Source organism: Rhinolophus ferrumequinum, chromosome X (genome assembly GCF_004115265.2).
Source record: "Rhinolophus ferrumequinum isolate MPI-CBG mRhiFer1 chromosome X, mRhiFer1_v1.p, whole genome shotgun sequence".
In the NCBI taxonomy this organism is placed as follows: Eukaryota; Metazoa; Chordata; class Mammalia; order Chiroptera; family Rhinolophidae; genus Rhinolophus; species Rhinolophus ferrumequinum.
Genome location: NC_046284.1, coordinates 100,934,131 through 100,952,195, shown reverse-complemented (window position 1 = coordinate 100,952,195; position 18,065 = coordinate 100,934,131). Strand labels below are relative to the sequence as shown.

At 35.0% G+C, this 18,065-nt stretch overlaps 1 protein-coding gene across 6 annotated transcripts in view; it reads right to left on the bottom strand.

Annotated features, from left to right (window-relative positions):
• The window catches only part of DMD (dystrophin), a 2,143,628-nt gene that overhangs the window by 632,949 nt on the left and 1,492,614 nt on the right, over positions 1-18,065 (bottom strand). For all 6 annotated transcript variants that reach the window (XM_033109718.1, XM_033109734.1, XM_033109713.1 and 3 more), the window contains exon 51: positions 15,651-15,883. In XM_033109718.1, coding sequence (XP_032965609.1) covers positions 15,651-15,883 — 233 coding nt within the window. The remainder of the gene's footprint in view (positions 1-15,650; positions 15,884-18,065) is intronic.

Here is an 18,065-nt window from a genome sequence, read left to right as displayed (position 1 = left end):
TAGGGGATCTACTTAATACATAGAAGCAAACACAGAGAGACAGCCAGAATGAGGAAACAAAGAAACATGTCCCAAATAAAAGAACAGAAGAAACCTCCAGAAATGGAACTAAATGAAATAAAGGTAAGCGACCTACCAGAGACAGAGTTTGGAACACTGATTATAAGAATGTTTAAGGAACTTAGTGAGAATTTTAACAAAGAGATAGCAAGCATAAAGAAGGATATAGAAATGATAAAAAATAACCAGTCAGAAATAGAGAATACAATAATTGAAATCAAGAACACACGAGGAGGAATCACTAGCAGATTAGATGAAGCAGAGGGCTGAGTCAGCAATTTAGAAAACAAGGTAGCAGAATTCACTCAATCAGAACAACAAGAAGGAATACAAAACAATGAAAATAGTTAAAAAGACCTGTGGGACAACACGAAGCACAACAACATTTGCATCATAGGAATACCAGAAGGAGAAGAGAGGGAGCAAGGGATCAAGAACATATTTGAAAAAATAATGACCGAAACTTCCCTAACCTGGTGAAGGAAACTGATATACAAACCCAGGTAGCACAGACAATTCCAAACAAGATGAACCCAAACAGGCCCACACCAAGACACATCATAGGTTAAGACAAAGGCTAAAGACAAAGAGAGGATCCTAAAAGCAGCAAGAGAAAGACAGCTCGTTACTTACAAGGGAGCTCCCATAAGACTGTCAGATGACGTTTCTACAGAAACTTTGCAGGCCAGAAGGGAGTGGCAGAAAATATTTAAAGTGATGAAAAACAAAGGCCTACAAGACTCCACTACCCAGCAAGCCTATCATTTAAAATTGAAGGATAAAGAGATTCCTAGAAAAGAGTAAGCTAAAGGAATTCATTACCATCAAGCCAGTATTGCAGGAAAGGGCTTCTTTACGCAGAAGAAAGGTGAAGACAAATGAATGAAGACCAGAAATATGAATAATAAAATGGCACATTAACTATGTATCTATCAATAATCACTTTAAATGTAAATGGATTAAATGCTCCAATCAAAAGACATAGGGCAGCTGAGTTAGGATAAGAAAACAAGACCCTTGCATATGCTGTTTACAAGAGACCGTCCTCAGGTCAAAAGATACAAACAAACTGCAAGTAAAGGGATGGAATAAGCTATTTCATGCAAATGGAAATGAGAAAAAAGCTGGGTTAGCAATACCTGTATCAGACAAAATAGACTTTAAAACGAAGATTATGATAAAAGACAAAGAAGGACACTGCATAATAATAAAGGGATCAATCCAACAAGAGGACATAACCCTAGTAAACATCTATGCACCCAACATACCATGTTTCCCCCAAAATAAGACCTAGCCGGACCATCAGCTCTAATGCGTCTTTTGGAACTTAGTGAGAAATTAATATAAGACCCGGTCTTACTTCAATATAAGACCCGGTCTTATATAATATAATATAATATAATATAATATAATACCTGGTCTTATATTAATTTTTGCTCCAAAAGATGTATTAGAGCTGATGGTCTGGCTAGATCTTATTTTCAGGGAAACACAGTAGGAGAACTTTAATATATAAAACAGATATTGACCAACATAAAGACAGAGATCAACAAAACACAATCATAGTAGGGGACTCTAACACCCCACTGACCCCAATGGACAGATCCTCTAGACAGAAAACCAATACAGAAACAGTGGTCTTAAATGACATGTTAAACCAGTTGTATTTAATAGATTTTTAGAGAATTTCACCCCAAAGCAGCAGACTATACATTCTTTTCAAGTACACATGGAACATTTTCTAAGATAGACCACATGCTAGGCCACAGAACAAGTCTCAATAAATTTAAGAAGACTGAAATCATATCAAGCGTCTTCTCTGACCACAGTGCTATGAAACTGGAAATCAATTACAAGAAGAAAATGGGAAAACAAAGAAACACATGGAGACTGAATAACATGCTACTAAATAATGAATGGGTCAACAATGAGATCAAGGAAGAAATCAAAAGATACCCTGAGACAAGCAAAAATGAAAACACTACGGCCCCAAATCTATATGGGATGCAGTGAAAGCAGTCTTAAGAGGGAAATTTATAGCAATGCAGGCCTACTAAAGAAACAAGAAAAATCTCAAGTCAACGGTCTGTCTTTACACCTAAGGGAACTGGAAAAAGAACAGCAAAATAGTCCAAAGTGAGTACAAGGAAGGAAATAATAAAGATCAGAGCAGAAATAAATGAAATAGAGATTAAAAAAAAACAATACAAAAGATCAATGAAACCAAGAGCTGGTTTTTTGAAAAGAAAAACAAAATTGACAAACCTTTAGCCAGACTCATCAAGAAAAAGAGAGAGAGGACCCAAATTAATAAAATCAAAAATGAAAGAGGAGAAATGACAACAGACACCACAAAAACACAAAACATTTTAAGAAAGTACTATGGACAACTATACACCAACAAATTAGACAATCTGGAAGAAATGGATAAATTTCTAGAAACATACAATCTACCAAGGCTGAATCAAGAAGAAACATAAAATCTGAACAGACTGATTACTACCAACAAAGTTGAATCAGTAATCATCGATCTCCCAACAAACAAAAGTTCTGGACCAGATGGCTTCGCAGGTGAATTTTACCAAACATTCAAAAAAGAACTGTCATTTATTCCCCTCAAACTATACCAAAAAAATCCAGAAGGAGGGAAAGCTCTCAAGGTCATTTTACAAGGCCATTATTACCCTGATCCCAAAACCAGAAAAAGACATTACAAAAAAAGAAAACTATAGGCCAATATCCCCAATGAATGCAAAAACCCTCAACAAAATATTAGCAAACGGAATTCAGTAATACATTCAAAAGATCATACACCACGATCAAGTGAGTTTCATTCCTGGTATGCAAAGTTGGTTCAATACCCACAAATCAATTAATGTGATACACCACATTAACAAAATGAAAAATAAAAATCATATGGTCTTATCAACAGACGCAGAAAAAGCACTTGACAAAATCGAGCCTCCATTTATGATAAAAACTCTGAGCAAAGTAGGAATAGAGGGATCATATTTTAACAATGTAAAGGCCATATATGATAAACCCACAGTTAGCACCATACTCAATGGGGAAAAGCTAAAAGCATTCCCCTTAAATCAGGAACAAGACCAGGATGCCCATTTTCACTACTTTTATTCAACATAGTTCTGGAAGTTCTAGCCACAGTAATCCGACAAGAAAAAGAAATAAAGGGCATACAAATTGGAAAGGAGGAAGTAAAATTGTCGTTATTTGCAGATGACATGATACTATATATAGAGAACCCCAGATTCCACCAAAAAATTATAGAACTGATGAATGAATTTAGCAAAGTAGCAGGATACAAAATTAATATTCAGAAATCAGTTGGATTTGTATACAACAATAACAAACTATCAGAAGGAGAAATTAAGAAAACAATCCCATTTACAACTGCTTCAAAAACAATAAAATACTTAGGAATAAATTTAACCAAGGAAGTAAAGACCTGTACTCAGAAAATTATAAGACACTGAAGAGAGAAATTAAAGAAGATACAAATAAATGAAAACATATATCATGCTCATGGATAGGAAGAATTAATACAGTCAAAATGTGCATACTACCTAAGGCAATCCCTATTAAACTACCAACAACATTTTTCACAGAACTAGAACAAATAATCCTAAAATTTATATGGAACCATAAAAGATCCCAAATAGCCAGATCAATCTTGAGAAATAAGAACCAAGTGGGAGGTATCACGCTACCTGACATGAAATCATACCACAAGGCTATAGTAATCAAAACAGCATGGTATTGGCATAAAAAGATGCATAGATCAATAGAACAGAATAGAGAGCCCAGAAATAAATCCATGCAAACATGGTCATTTAATTTATGACAATGGAAGCAAGAACATACAATGGGGTAAAGACAATCTATTTAATAAATGGTGCTGGGAAAACTGGACAGATACATGCAAAAAATAAATGAAACTGGACTACCTTCTTACGCCACATACAAGAATAAATTTGAAATGGATTAAACACTTAAATGTAAGATCCGAAACCATAAAACTCCGAGAAGAAAATATAGGAAGTAAACTCACAGACACTACCCTTAGTAATATTTTTACTAATATATCCCCTGGGGCAAGGGAAGCAAAAGAAAAAATAAACATCAAACTAAAAAGTTTTTTCACAGCAAAGGAAACCACTAATAAAACAAAAAGGCATCCTACTGAATGGGAGAAGATATTTGTCAATGATATATCTGATAAGGTGTTAACATCCAAAATTTATATATATATATAAAAAAAAACTCATACAACTCAACATGAAAAAAACAAACAACCCAACTGAAAAATGGGCAGAGGACATGAAGAGACATTTTTCTAAAAAGGACATACAGATGGCCAAGAGATATATGAAAAAATGCTCAATGGCACTAATCATTAGAGAAATGTAAATAAAAACCACAATGAGATACCACCTCACTCCTGTCAGAATGGCCATCATCAATAAATCAACAAACAACAGGTGTTGGTGAGGATGTGGAGAAAAGGGAACCCTTGTGCACTGTTGGTGGGATTGCAGATTGGTGCAGCCGCTATGGAAAACAGTATGGAGTTTCCTCAAAAAAATTAAACATGGAACTTATGACCCAGCAATTCTACTCCTGGGTATCTATTGAGAAAATTCCAAAACATTAATTTGAAAAAATACATGCACCCCTATGTTTACTGCAGTGCTATTCAAATTGCCAAGATATGGAAACAACCAAAATGCCCATCAATAGACGATTAGATAAAGAAACTGTGGTACATTTATACAATGAATGTACATTTATACTCGGCCATAAAGAAGAATGAAATCTTACCATTTGCAACAACATGGATGGACCTAGAGGATACTATGCGGAATGAAATAAGTCAGACTGAGAAAGACAAATACCATATGATCTCACTTATATGTGGAATCTAAGGAACAGAACAAACAAACAAACAAAACAGTAATAGACTCAGAGATATAGGGAACAAAAAAACTGACGGTTGCTAGATGGGAGGAGGGTAGGATGGAGGAGAAGGTGAAGGGATTAGAAAGTGCAAATTAGTAGTCAAAATATAGTCACAAGGATATGAAATACAGTTTGGGGAATATAATCAACAATGTTATAAAGACTATGTAGGGTGCCCAATGGGCACTGGACTTACCAGGGGGATCATTTCATACTGTGTAGATACCTGACCACTGCGCTATACACCTGAGGCTGAAGTAGAATAATATTGAATGTCAACTATTATTTAAAAAAATCTATATCTATATATATCTATATAGATTCACGGGATGCAAAGTACAGCATAGGGAATAGAGTCAATGGAATTGTAACAGCTATATACGATGTCAGAGGGGCAGTAGATTGGGGGTGGTTATCACTTCGAGAGCGGTATAAATGTCTATTACCTTGCTTTGTCCACCTGAAACTAATATAAATAAATAAATAAATAAATGGCGAGCTTCTTATTAGGAGGCAAAGCCAGTTGCCTACCCAATAGTCATCCTTTCCTTCTTAACTAAAATAACACAAATTTTGCTCGGAGCAGCAAGGTTTTAGGATTAGGTCACCAGTTTTACTCTGGATTATAAATACAGAAACACCCCTACTCATTTAAAATACTCTGACATCCCAAGATCCCTTGAAGTTAGGAGTGGTCACGTGGCACATTTCTCATCATTCAGTAGACCTAGTCCACGTGGGGCTGCCAAAAATGGTTTTAGTTTTCTTTAGAAAGAGGAGCTGACACTCCTGGCACACGCATTCACTCTCTTCATTCCCTCCTTTGCCATTCGAAAACGCAGATGTGCCACCTAGAAGCAGTGCAGATTTCTCGAGACCGCAGGAAGGAACGAAAACTACATGCTGAGGACTGCTGGGGATGGCTAAAGAAGGGGTGGGACACATGATTTTGTGGCTACTGGACCTACCCTGGAACACACAATTCTGGAGGTCTGGCTATGTGAGAAAAATACACTTCTATCTGGATAAGCTATTGCAGTGCGGATTTTGTCACATGCAGCCAAACACAACCCTAACGGTAATAAAAAGGAACCCTTAATTTCTAAAATTTTAAAATTCTTCGAGTCTAAAATTATAATTGCTTTTGCTTGATGTGGTAAATTTAATTCCCAGGAGCCTTTCATTCACCACTGACAAAAACAGACATAAATCATGCTGCATTTATACGTTACAATAAACATAAATATGCATATGGCTCTAAAACAGATTGTTAAATTCCAAATGCTAAGTAAAGTAGTCATCCATGAAGATTAAAGTAAACCCACAATATTTACAAAACACCTAGTGTGTCCTTAGCTGCTACAGTAAATATAATAGAATACTATGCTTGCCTTTAAGGAAATTTAAATTCATTCCAAAGGCTAAAATGTAAAAAGTGAAATGACAATACATGTTTTAAAAGAGAAGATCAAAACAATAGAAGCAGCTTTACAAGCAAATATATAGTTAACGGACAAAATAATTTTGCAGTGAATTATTGATTAAGAAGACCAATTCAGATTGGATTTATCAAAACAAATTTCACAGAGAAGGCAGAGATAGATCTCAAAGGCTTCAATGCTCTGACAAACCAGTCAACTCTACATTTCTAATCATTATTATCAACTTTAAGAATTGTGAAGGGACCCTAAATCGCTGGTGTGGTTACTTCATAATTGGATTTGGTTAGAATTTACACCTTGAAATGCTTGCATGGTTCTCATCAAAAAAGTTTCTCAATTCTGAAAATGAAATACATTCGCATTTTGATTTAGAGAACAGTTTTACTGTAAAATCTTATTATATACAGCTCCTTGCCCGCTTGTATTATTTCTAACTGCTATTAAATGTCCCTGAAAACTGTCCTATTCTAGTGCCTAATACGTATTATATAACTTAAGAAAAAATAAAATAGAACTTGGGGAAGTATGGTAAAGAGGCACTTTGATTTTTATGTCAGATTTCTCAAAGGGCGTTTATGGTCCTATCTGTGGTAGCTTTTTATGATTTTTACATAATATGACATGACAGAAAAGCTTAGCCTTAACGGAGTTGCTACAGATTATTTTCCCTCTCACCACAATCTAGTTCTTTTGCATTTTAGGGAGAAAAAGCATGAAGGAGTTAAGTGTAAATTATTCTCTTCTCTCTACTTTTTAAAGTATAGATTTACTTTTGCCCCAAACCTTCCCGGTGGCAGTAGTTTTTCTTATTTCTACATGGAAGGTTTAAAAATAATCCTAGAGCTAAACATAGACTAAATCAGTTGCGGGGGAGGGTAACATCTATCATTACAAAGTTTATTCTGCTTCCATAATTGGAGGAAGACGATGTCAGGTAAATCAAAGCATTTCTATTTTTGAGATAAATAATAAAGAAGATATTCTTTCCTTATATAAATTAAAGGAACTACATGATTCTTGAATATCATGGTTCTTATTTACACAGAATGTTAACACATAAAGATGAGGGAATCTGGAAGGATTTATGAATGATTAAAATTCTATTCAAAGTTATTTTCATAGAATTGACTGAAATCACTCTAGAAACGCTGGTATTATTTTTAGTGAATTCATAAAAGATCACAAGAACATGGTCAAATCCTACTGCTTCTCTCCTGAAAACAATGCAGGTATGATCACCTTGGAAATTTGCTGATCAATTAGCTTAGTTGATGAAAATTAAAAACATTAGAGCATATCATGCAAAAATAAATTGTCACCTTTAGGTAATCAAGTAAAAATTAATAAGGTATCTGGAAAGAGAAGTCTAGCTTAACTTTCTATATGAGAGAGGCAGGCACATGTAAAAAGGAAGAAAATAAATGATTGATTCATTCCTTATAATATGTAGATAACTGAAACACCTTAGCATTTTTTTCTCGGGTCAATTACTACACTCTGCCTTTTATGCTTCCTTCATAGAAGATGCACTCTAAAATTACAGAATATAGTCTTCTTATTTTTAAACTCCAAGAGCAGATAATACTGATGTCTTTCACCAGCAAGTGTTCAATAAGTAACAGGTGAATAAAAACTTAGTCTTACACCAAAGCCCTTAAAAGATAGTCATTATATTTCTAATAAATCTGCATGACACTGTAACTTAGGGGTCTCCAAAGTAGCCATTTGAGGGAGGAAAAAAAAACCCATTAGTAGTATTAACTTTCATTGCAGACTATTAAAATATCTACTTTATACGTATGTTAATAATATGTACACATATATTTATCACTTCAATGGAAGTAATCACATACAGAAAAGTGTGGATACATGTACAAAACCACTTATTAATAGTGATGTGTGATCATTGCTTCAGCTTATTCTCAGTAACTTGCTAACATACACAGGAAATCCAATTCAAATCCAAACTTTTCCTCCACCACTTCTTTCTGTCATTTCCTAATAGTTCCTTACCTGCCTTTAGTGTGCTATGTAACATGGGTTTTCAAAGACAATTTGTTGAACTAAAGAATGAAGGAACAAAGAACTATGCACCTGATATTAACATTACCTAACATTACGATAACAGAGTAATAATAAGAACTTACATTATAACACACTATAATTTCAGTTATAGATTTCAAGGACCCCAAATTATTGCAAAATATAAAGTTCCAAAAGCAGTAATAATATTGAGGGTATAACAACATTATGTAGCTTTCAAAATGATTAAAAGATACTGAATTACTTATATTGCTTTCTTATAAAAGAGCTAGAGAAGATCCCAGATTATAGGTATTTTTATGAAAATAATAAAAGTCATTTCATATAAACGAACCCATATCTAGACTCAAGCAAGGAAATTTGTAAATAGAATTCACTACTTAAAAACAATGACAAACATAAACCTCCTTATCAGGATCCCACCGGTATTTCATTGAAAACACAGTATACTGACATTTTATCAGAATCCATGTAAATACCATGGTTCAGTTTTACTTGATAAGGTTTTGACAGAAAATTTTACAGTGAATTGAACTGAAATATAATAAGATGTGCATTTCCATTCATAGACTTTGAAATATGTGGTCTGATAAAGCTTATGTTTATCTTTAAGCAAAAAAAGTGGATAGTATCATTTTCCATAAAAATTATGAGACTTAGAAAGTGAATTTTGTGTGTGTGTGTGTGTGTTTGCAACTCTATGACCTTTATCTTTAGGGGAGTCTATTTCATCAGGACCAGAAAGTATAAGTCATATTACCAACATTGACATATCGTTACATCCTTCAGTGAAGATCATACTGAATTTGGCTCTCATTAGGAAAAAAAAAAGTGGAGCAGTGATCCACAGAGTTATGAGCTTTCTACAGGAGACATGTACGCTTGTTACAAGATAATTGCAGTACAAAATGGGCAAATACCTTCAGCCAAACAGATAACATTCGTCTTTGTAGAATGCAACACACACCTATATATGGAAAGATGACACACTCTGCATGGCGTTTCTTAAACAAGGTTATGCACAATGAACAGATGAGATGATGAGGGTGGGATGGCTGTTTGATAAAAGAAGGAAAAAATCAATCTCCTCACCCTAAAGTAATTGTCATCCAACTTGTGAAATACGTTGGATACCCACAGAAATAAACTGTTTTGTTGTTATAATTTTGGTGGGGAAATGAGGAGATTTGAAGGTGGTGATTATCATTATCTAAGCAATATGTGGGGAAATAAGGGAGAGGAGATCAGAGGAAAAAAAAGTAAACATCATCTATTCCCAGGAAATCTGGATTTACATTAGGATAATTACATTTACCAAATGATCTTACACTAATTAATTATAATGTCTGTAACGTTTCTCATTCGTTCAATGAAGGAAGCTATTTGTGATGCCCACTTTTCTGCTATGCTCATGACAATAAAGTAATACCAGTGAACATACTTTTTCATTTGTTTTTAGTTAAACAATCAATGCCATGTTTTCCACACATTGTTCCACCAATCCTTCTAGGTCCGTGCTAGACAAGTTCTTTTGTCATCAGATTGTGGTTGAATTTATCCAACAAAAGTTATAAACACAATGCTTCTGGAGGCATTCACTTACTTTTTGTGTAGATATAGCTAGAGTTTAAAAAAATCATACCATTTTTATTAAAGACTTTGACCTTAACAATAAAAAAAATTAAACACATCTAAGTAATTATTTCCCATTTAAACATACACTGTTTCCACTAAAACTGCGTATTCAATCTTTGGATAATGAAATCTCCCAGGTAGCGGTGTACTGTGTAGTTAAAAATGAATCTTGAACAATGCTATTATCATCTTGCCCAGATTGGCTAATTTGTCTCAAGGTCCACCTGGAGAGGTCTTATTAGAGGATAAACTCCTTTGCCAATTCAATTCTTTATTCAATACAGTGCCTGTGGTTCAGATTTTGTGGTGAATTACCCTGAACACCTGGCCAAAATGCTTGAAAAAAGACTACAATTTATTTAGCATGGGCAATCAGACACCAGTAGTATAAAAAATAATGATATCATAAGGCCACCCTATGAGATGTGCTGACAGCAACATAGTTCTCCACTGCCACAAACATCTCTCATTTGTCAGCCTCCTCCCTATCTCCCCGACCTCTCTCTCCCTCCCACCTTCCAGTCCTCCTTCCATTTCTCCTTCCTCCCTCTCTTTTTTCCCTCCCTAATTTTCTTTCCTCCTTCCCTCCCTCTCTCTCTCTTCCTTCTTTCTTTCTTTCCTTCCTTCTTCCTCTTCTCTTCTTCCTTTCCTCTCTTTCCTTCCTTCCTCCCTTCTACCCCTCCTCTATTGTTCCCTCCTTCCTTCCCTAAGGGTCATAGGTAATCATCATTTTCAGAGAAAAACTCTAGACACATTTCTCCCTTATTTGATAGATTAAGTCATTAAAAGAGAACTGTGAATAACTGTCAAAACAATTTTGTTTCAGAGCAATTTTACTTACACATGTGGCAAAATATGGAAGACATTTTGTTATCAGATTTCTCTGACATTAAACTATCAATTACAAATCCTTGCTATTAACTCACAATTTTAGAAAATAAACTTGGAGCTGTATGCAGGTTTTGGTTTTAAAGGCTTAATTGGCATAGTTTACATCTCTACTTCTCTGCATTATAATAGTATGTTTCCTTACTCTCTAAAATTAAGCAGCCGAGTTGATTAATTTTTTTACATGGCTACATTTTACAATCTTTTAAAAAGTTAAAGTTGTATTATAATTTAACTTCCATTTCTTTGCCTAATGGAATTCACTTTGTAAAAATTATTTTCATTTCAAAATAGTAGCAGCCCCCTATTTTCTAAAATAAGAATTGAATCAAACAACTTGCGCTAAAGGAGAACAGAAAGTAAATATAAATATGCGATTTCAAATTCAAGGTCCAGAACTATGAAAACTTAACTACTCAAAAGCCATGTTCTTATTCCCTTTCTGGGTATAATGCACATGGCATGTCTTAGGTTTGGCCTGCATCTCATAACTTCAATACTAAGTTCTCCTAGAGTCAGATCATGTTTTGTTATATCATTTTGCCTAACTTCTGATATTTCGCAGCTATAATTTCCAAACTCCAATGTCTGTTAAAAATGAGGCTTCCTTATCACATTTCATCCACATCATCCATCAAGAAATCTACATTTATTACCAACCAATTACTGTACGTGCAAGAGTTAAACAAACTTATATTTAGGGACTGGGATATAAATGGTCTTTATTTCAGGTCACCATGATGCAAAGTTGGAATAGATAAACATATTGCTTAGATCATAATCACCACCTTCAAATCTCCTTTATGTATTTGCTCTGTCCTTCACCCTATTCTACATATCCTTGCTTGAGTTCAGTGGACATTTCTTGTTTATTGGCTGCTCAGCATCCTTTCCCTCTTCTATTTGCAACAGACCCTGGTTTCTTCGGGGGAAATTACTACTCCCTCGTGAGGGGTTTAGGAAGGAGAGGGATTTAAATAAAAGTTCTTTGCTCTCCTTTCGCTAAAAGATGGGGTGTGTCAACTGAACACACAAACAAGGTCAACTGGACTCTCTGTTCCAGGGCTTTAAATTGTGAATAGTTACACAGGATGGAGAAAAAAAGAATATCACAAAGAGCCTCCAGTACTTCCTGCTAACTAGATATGCAGGCCAGGCACGCTCAGGTCTCTTTTCTTTCTCTAAGCTTTTCCCATTGCCTTCATACTAATCCCGGTAAATTTACTTTCTACTTAATTTCACAGGGGATGTTTTCTGTTGCTGGCCTCCAGAGAACCCTAATTTATATACAACATTTGAGGATTTTCCTTCTTTGTTTAAAATCCTTCGAGGGTTGTTACGGCCTGCAGGCCATAATCAAAACTCCTTAGTCTGGCAAGGAAGGATTCCCATTTTTAGCCCCGCCCTTCTCTATTCAACCTCATTAGTTTCTTTCTCATATACCCTTAATTTCAGCCAATAAAATTACAACTTCTGTAACACACCATATTGTTTCCCACTTTAGTGAAAAGTAGTTTGTTTCCTTTCATTTTATCGACCTGTTAATTACAACTTGTTCTTTAATGCTTGGCTTAAGTTTTATCATTTTCAAGAAGATTTTCCTGACATCTTTTCTCTTCCCTGGCTTAGTTAGGTGCCCTCTCCCTGAACTACATCCCGAGAGTATCACCCAAAGCATGCCCAGGGAGTAGAAAACCATGATGGATAAGGGTGGGGACTCTGGAATCAGACTGCTTGGGTTCCAATCCCATTGCTGTCTCTTCACTACTTGACCTTGGGCAGCCATTTAACCTCACTGTGCTTTAGTATCAATCTCACCGTGTTGTGAGCATTCATACATCAGACATACTTGATCAGTGATTGGCATATCATTAGTGCTAAATATGTGCTAGGTATTATCCTGAAATTTCTTTCCATCATAGTGCTATTATTGTTTTTTTTTTCTTCACCTTTTTTTAATCTGTACATTCCTGTCTTGTCCAACTGTGTATTTGCCAGGCACTTAGTAGTAGCTCAATACAGTGTTATTAAAAAACATATGAATAAATAGGCATTGAGTGTTTTACAGTTTATAAAGATCTTTTAGAATATTACCTCTTTTCTCAAACTTCAAATATTAAAATTGGGATTGTTTAATTTAAAATCTTCCATAGAGGAAATATTTACTTCCTGATATTATAATAAACATTTCCCTGAACTTAACCTTTCTCTTTTGTCCCCCTCTACACAAACACATTTGTTTAATGTTGATTTGGGGTCATCTTACTGAACATTTAGTGATTGCAGCTATAAAGGGCAAGAGCTGACAATGTCTTTATAGTTTTTAATATGAGCAGAAGAAGCAAGAAAAAACATCCCCACTATTTGGCAAGAAAAGGAATACACATCCCTCCATACACACACAAATGACATTTATAAATCCTTGCTTTCTGTGACCCTACGCATGGCATCTGAACTTTTCTAAATTAATGTTGGACTTAAAGACTATCACTTTCAAGAGGCATTAAATTAGTCACCCTTTCCGGAAAAGACATATTTATTTGGAGAACTCTGAAGATTACTGAATAGGTCAATGCTTTCCTTAAAGGCAAGGCTCACAAACCCTTCCCAAGGGCATGTGGACTTTCTCTCCCATTCTAATATCTAGTACCTTTTATAGGAGGCCGTTATGTCAATGGCGGAATGGGGTACAGATATGGTAACGCACCCTTATTATCATGTAATATCATATAATATCATATAATAATATTCATATAACACAGTTTGCACAATACAAATGCCACGAGTAGGCAGATGTACACAGAGTTTGTCGTAGAACCTAACTATCATTACTAACATTAGGGGAATACTTGCAGCAAGCAAAACGAGGTAGGAAGCATTTTTCATGTACTACCTAACTTAATCCTCACGACAACCTATAAGGCAGATAGTGTCATTATCCACAGTGTACAGATAGATAAACTCAGGTGCAGGGAGGGTGAATAACCTACCCAATGTCACACAGCTATAGTAGTGGAGCCAAGCTTTGAATCCAGAAAGTCTAACTCCAGAGTCTTAGCTTTAACCATTATAACATATGGTAGCCCTCAAAGTACTGGTGTAACTCAGCATGATATTATGAAAGAATATACTTTTTGTTTCTCTATGTATCAGCACACTGCAAGTGTAGAATGCCTAGCATGGTGCCTGATGTAGACTTTACATACAACATACATATGCATATGTATTTTACATCACCAAATGGTAGCCATTGGTGACATAGGCAGTGTATACAGTAAGAACACAGGGTTTGGAACCAAACAGACTTGGGATTGAAGCTTTGCTCTGTTACTTACGAGGAGGGTGATTATGAGCCTCAATAGCTTTTTCTGAAAAATGGTTACTCATTCTTGTTACAAAGCAGTAATAAAACAAAGTGTGTGAGTGTGTGTGTGAGTGTGTATGTGTGTGTGTGTGTGATATTTAAATATCTTTATATACACACATATCTATCACTATATGGTGAGTGTGAATTCTGTGTGCTCTGTACCCAGAAGAGGAAACCAAGATCCGGAAAACGATTTGACCACAATCATGTCATTTGCAAATGACAAAGAAAGCCCACTAAATTCAGGTCTTCTGAGTCTAAGCTCAGGGTACTTTATATGCAGGTTGTTTACTATCAAATTTTTTTTATTCCTGCTGAATCGCTGACATTTATTTTAAAAAGAAATTTGTGTGCCTTACTCCTTGCTTTTTTCAAAAAGTAGTTCTCCAACAATTAAATACCTTCAGTATAATTTATTGTTTCTTTAGAAAAGCCTTGAAAATCATTACAGGTGAAATAACTGTACTGTGTAAATCTTTCAAAATTACTTTTTTATTCATTCAGAAATATAAAAATATATAGCATATATTTTTAATGTGAATATAATATAAATTTGAACCACATTTATATAAATGTATTCTTATGTTTCTATTCTAGCTGATGTCAGAATTTTGCAGAATGGAACCAAATGAGGCTAAGAAATGCAATCTTTGTATTAAAAACATGCTTATTTGAGTACGGCATTGCATAAATACCAAAATTAAGGTCTAAGATATTTTAAAATATATTACATTTTGTTACTTTTCTTTTTATTAAATTTATAGCTAACTTTCAATTATCCTTATCATCGGAATAGGAAAATTGGCACGGACAACTCAGAAGAGTAAATAACTAATTCCCAGGTTATTATATTCGATTCTGTAATATATTATGGCTGCAGAGTGCCAAAACAAACAGTTTAAATGTAAACAGCTCAACTGAGTTACTTCTTTGCTATTAAATAGATTTTAAAAATACCAGTTGTTTAGTGAATTTAATTAAGCCAATTTTACTTGTAAGGTTTATGCTTTTTTCCCTTGTATTATTATTCCCTTTTAATTTATGGCTGTTTTAGATAATTGCATTAATTTGTTTCCTTGATCATGCTTGGGCTGAATAGAATAGAGAGAGTAGTATGTTTGCTGACAGAGAAAAGCTGCCTAAAAACTGGTGGGAAATGGTCTAGGAGAGTAAATTGACTTGTGGAAAATCTTCACTTGCAAGAAAAGCCCGTCAGCTTTTCTCTTTTTTGCCCATACCTTCTGCTTTATGATCATCTCGTTGATGTCTTCGAGGTCACCCACCATCACTCTCTGTGATTTTATAACTCGATCAAGCAGAGACAGCCAGTCGGTAAGTTCTGTCCAAGCCCGGTTGAAATCTGCTAGAGCAGGTACCTCCAACAGCAAAGAAGATGGCATTTCTAGTTTGGAGATGGCAGTTTCCTTGGTAACCACGGGTTGTGTCACCAGAGTAACAGTCTGACTAGGAGCTAAATTTTTTTTTTTCAAAAAGGACAAAAACAAAAAACAAAAAACAAAACAAAAAAAAAAGAGAAAAATTAGAAATACAAGCTAAGACGACAATTTCTTTTATTAACATTTATTTTTATTAAATTTATTGGCGTGACCTTGGTTAGTAAAATTATATAGGTTTCAATAACACATCATCTATATATTGCATTGTGTGTTCACCACTCAGAGTCAGTTCTCCTTCCATCACCATATATTTGACTCCCTTTCCCTCTTCTTCCATGCCCCTCGTACCCTTTGGTAGCCACTAAACTCTTTTCTGTGTCTATGAGTTTTTGTTTTTTTCTTTGTTTGTCTTGTTCCTTTGTTGCTTTCAATTTTATATCCCACATATCAGTGAAATCATATGGTTCTCAACTTTTTCTGTCTGACTTATTTTGCTTAGCATAATAATCTCAAGATCCATCCATGCTGTAGCAAATGGCAGTGTTTCATCTTTTCTTATGGCTGAGTAATATTCCATTGTGCTAATATTATACTTAATGGTAAAAAACTGAAAACCTTCCCTCTAAAATCAGGAACAAGACAGGGTTGCTCCCTGCTATCACTGTTAGTCAACACAGTATTGGAAGCCCTAGGGAGAGTAGTCAGACAATTTCAGTAACAATTAAACAACTTTACCTGAAGGGCAATGATTTGAACCAAAGTATTACTTATGGCATTACATATTTTTTCCTAAGAATGTGGATACTTTGCATAGTACTACATGATAGAAAATTCAAAGACTCAGACTATTCACTAGTACGCATTAATACACATTTCAGTAATATACAATCTTTCAAAATGATTTTGCTTATTCTCCTGGCTGGACAATTAATTTAATTTAAATAGTCTTTGTCAAGAACAATTATATAGATTATGGAACTGGTTAAAAAAATAAAAAGAGCATTCAGACCTTGCCAGGTGAGTAATTTTTACTTATTTTTTTTCATTCAAGGAAAAAAAAAAGCAAAAGGAAAGACTGGATAAGATCTTATTTCTGACTTAACGATTTTCTTGAATAGGAAGTAAATTACTTTGGAGGTGGACTCTAGGGAAATCAAAGCCAATGAAATGTTCCATTCTTTGCTCTGTGTTTTATATTGGGAGCAGTTTACCATATTTTTTTCCTTTTCTTTCAGACCGGTAATAAAGTGGCCAGCAGTGAGGAAAACCCAAGCCACATCAGTTTTGGAAAATCAGAGTTTTTCTACTTGGATATGATAAGCTGTGTCAAGGTCATTAAGAAATATTAAATTAATATTAATAGCGTTGAACACTGTAATGTAAGATAGCCCGTGGTAATGTTTAAGATCTGAAGTTCCTGAGTAAAAGCACTTGGGAGAGAATCCTGCTCTCTGCCTTAGAAAGTCTGTGACCTTGGTTAAGTTACTTAACCTCATTTTTCTCCTCAGTAAAGGAGGGATAAAAATAGGGTAAATGTCACAGGGGCAGTTGTATAGATTCAATGACTAATACAAGAAATATACATAGAACAAAGCCAGAAAAATCACAACAACAATATTAGCATAGTTCCTGCCATTAGTACGTAATGATGTTAGGTATTACTATTTTTATAAACACCTGATAAATAAGAAACACAGGGATGAGCAAATATGGTGAGAAGTTGGAGATCGGGGTAGAAATATGTGAAATATCTGAGGAAAACTCAGTCAAAGGTCTACTTGTGGCCCTATACTTACTGAAGGGGACTGAACTTGCTGGTGTGAGTTGATACTACCAACAAAAGCTGGGTTATCAAAGGGGAGTGATGAGGGGTAGAAAATGCCTCTGTTTATAAGCAATGGTTTCTGGAGCCTAACATATCCAATAGACCAGTAGCAAAGAAATAGTGGACTGACTATACAGTGCAGAAAGGAAACTTTGAGGGAAAGCTGCAAAAGACAACATCTCAGTGGGAGACCAGAGAGGCATGGACAACAAGGGAAGTGTTCCAGGTACATGAGAAAAATGTGCCATGTTAGCATTCCATTCTGAGGTGGCTATAATTCCTTTTCATAGTATTGCTTTCTGCTCTTTCAAGGTGGTTTTTTTTGTTTGTTTGTTTTTGGTTTTTGTTGTTGAAGATGATGAGAGGAATGGAGGGAGGCCTTGTCTCAAGCTTCTCAGGGACAAGTGGTTCCTACAGATGAAAGAAATAAT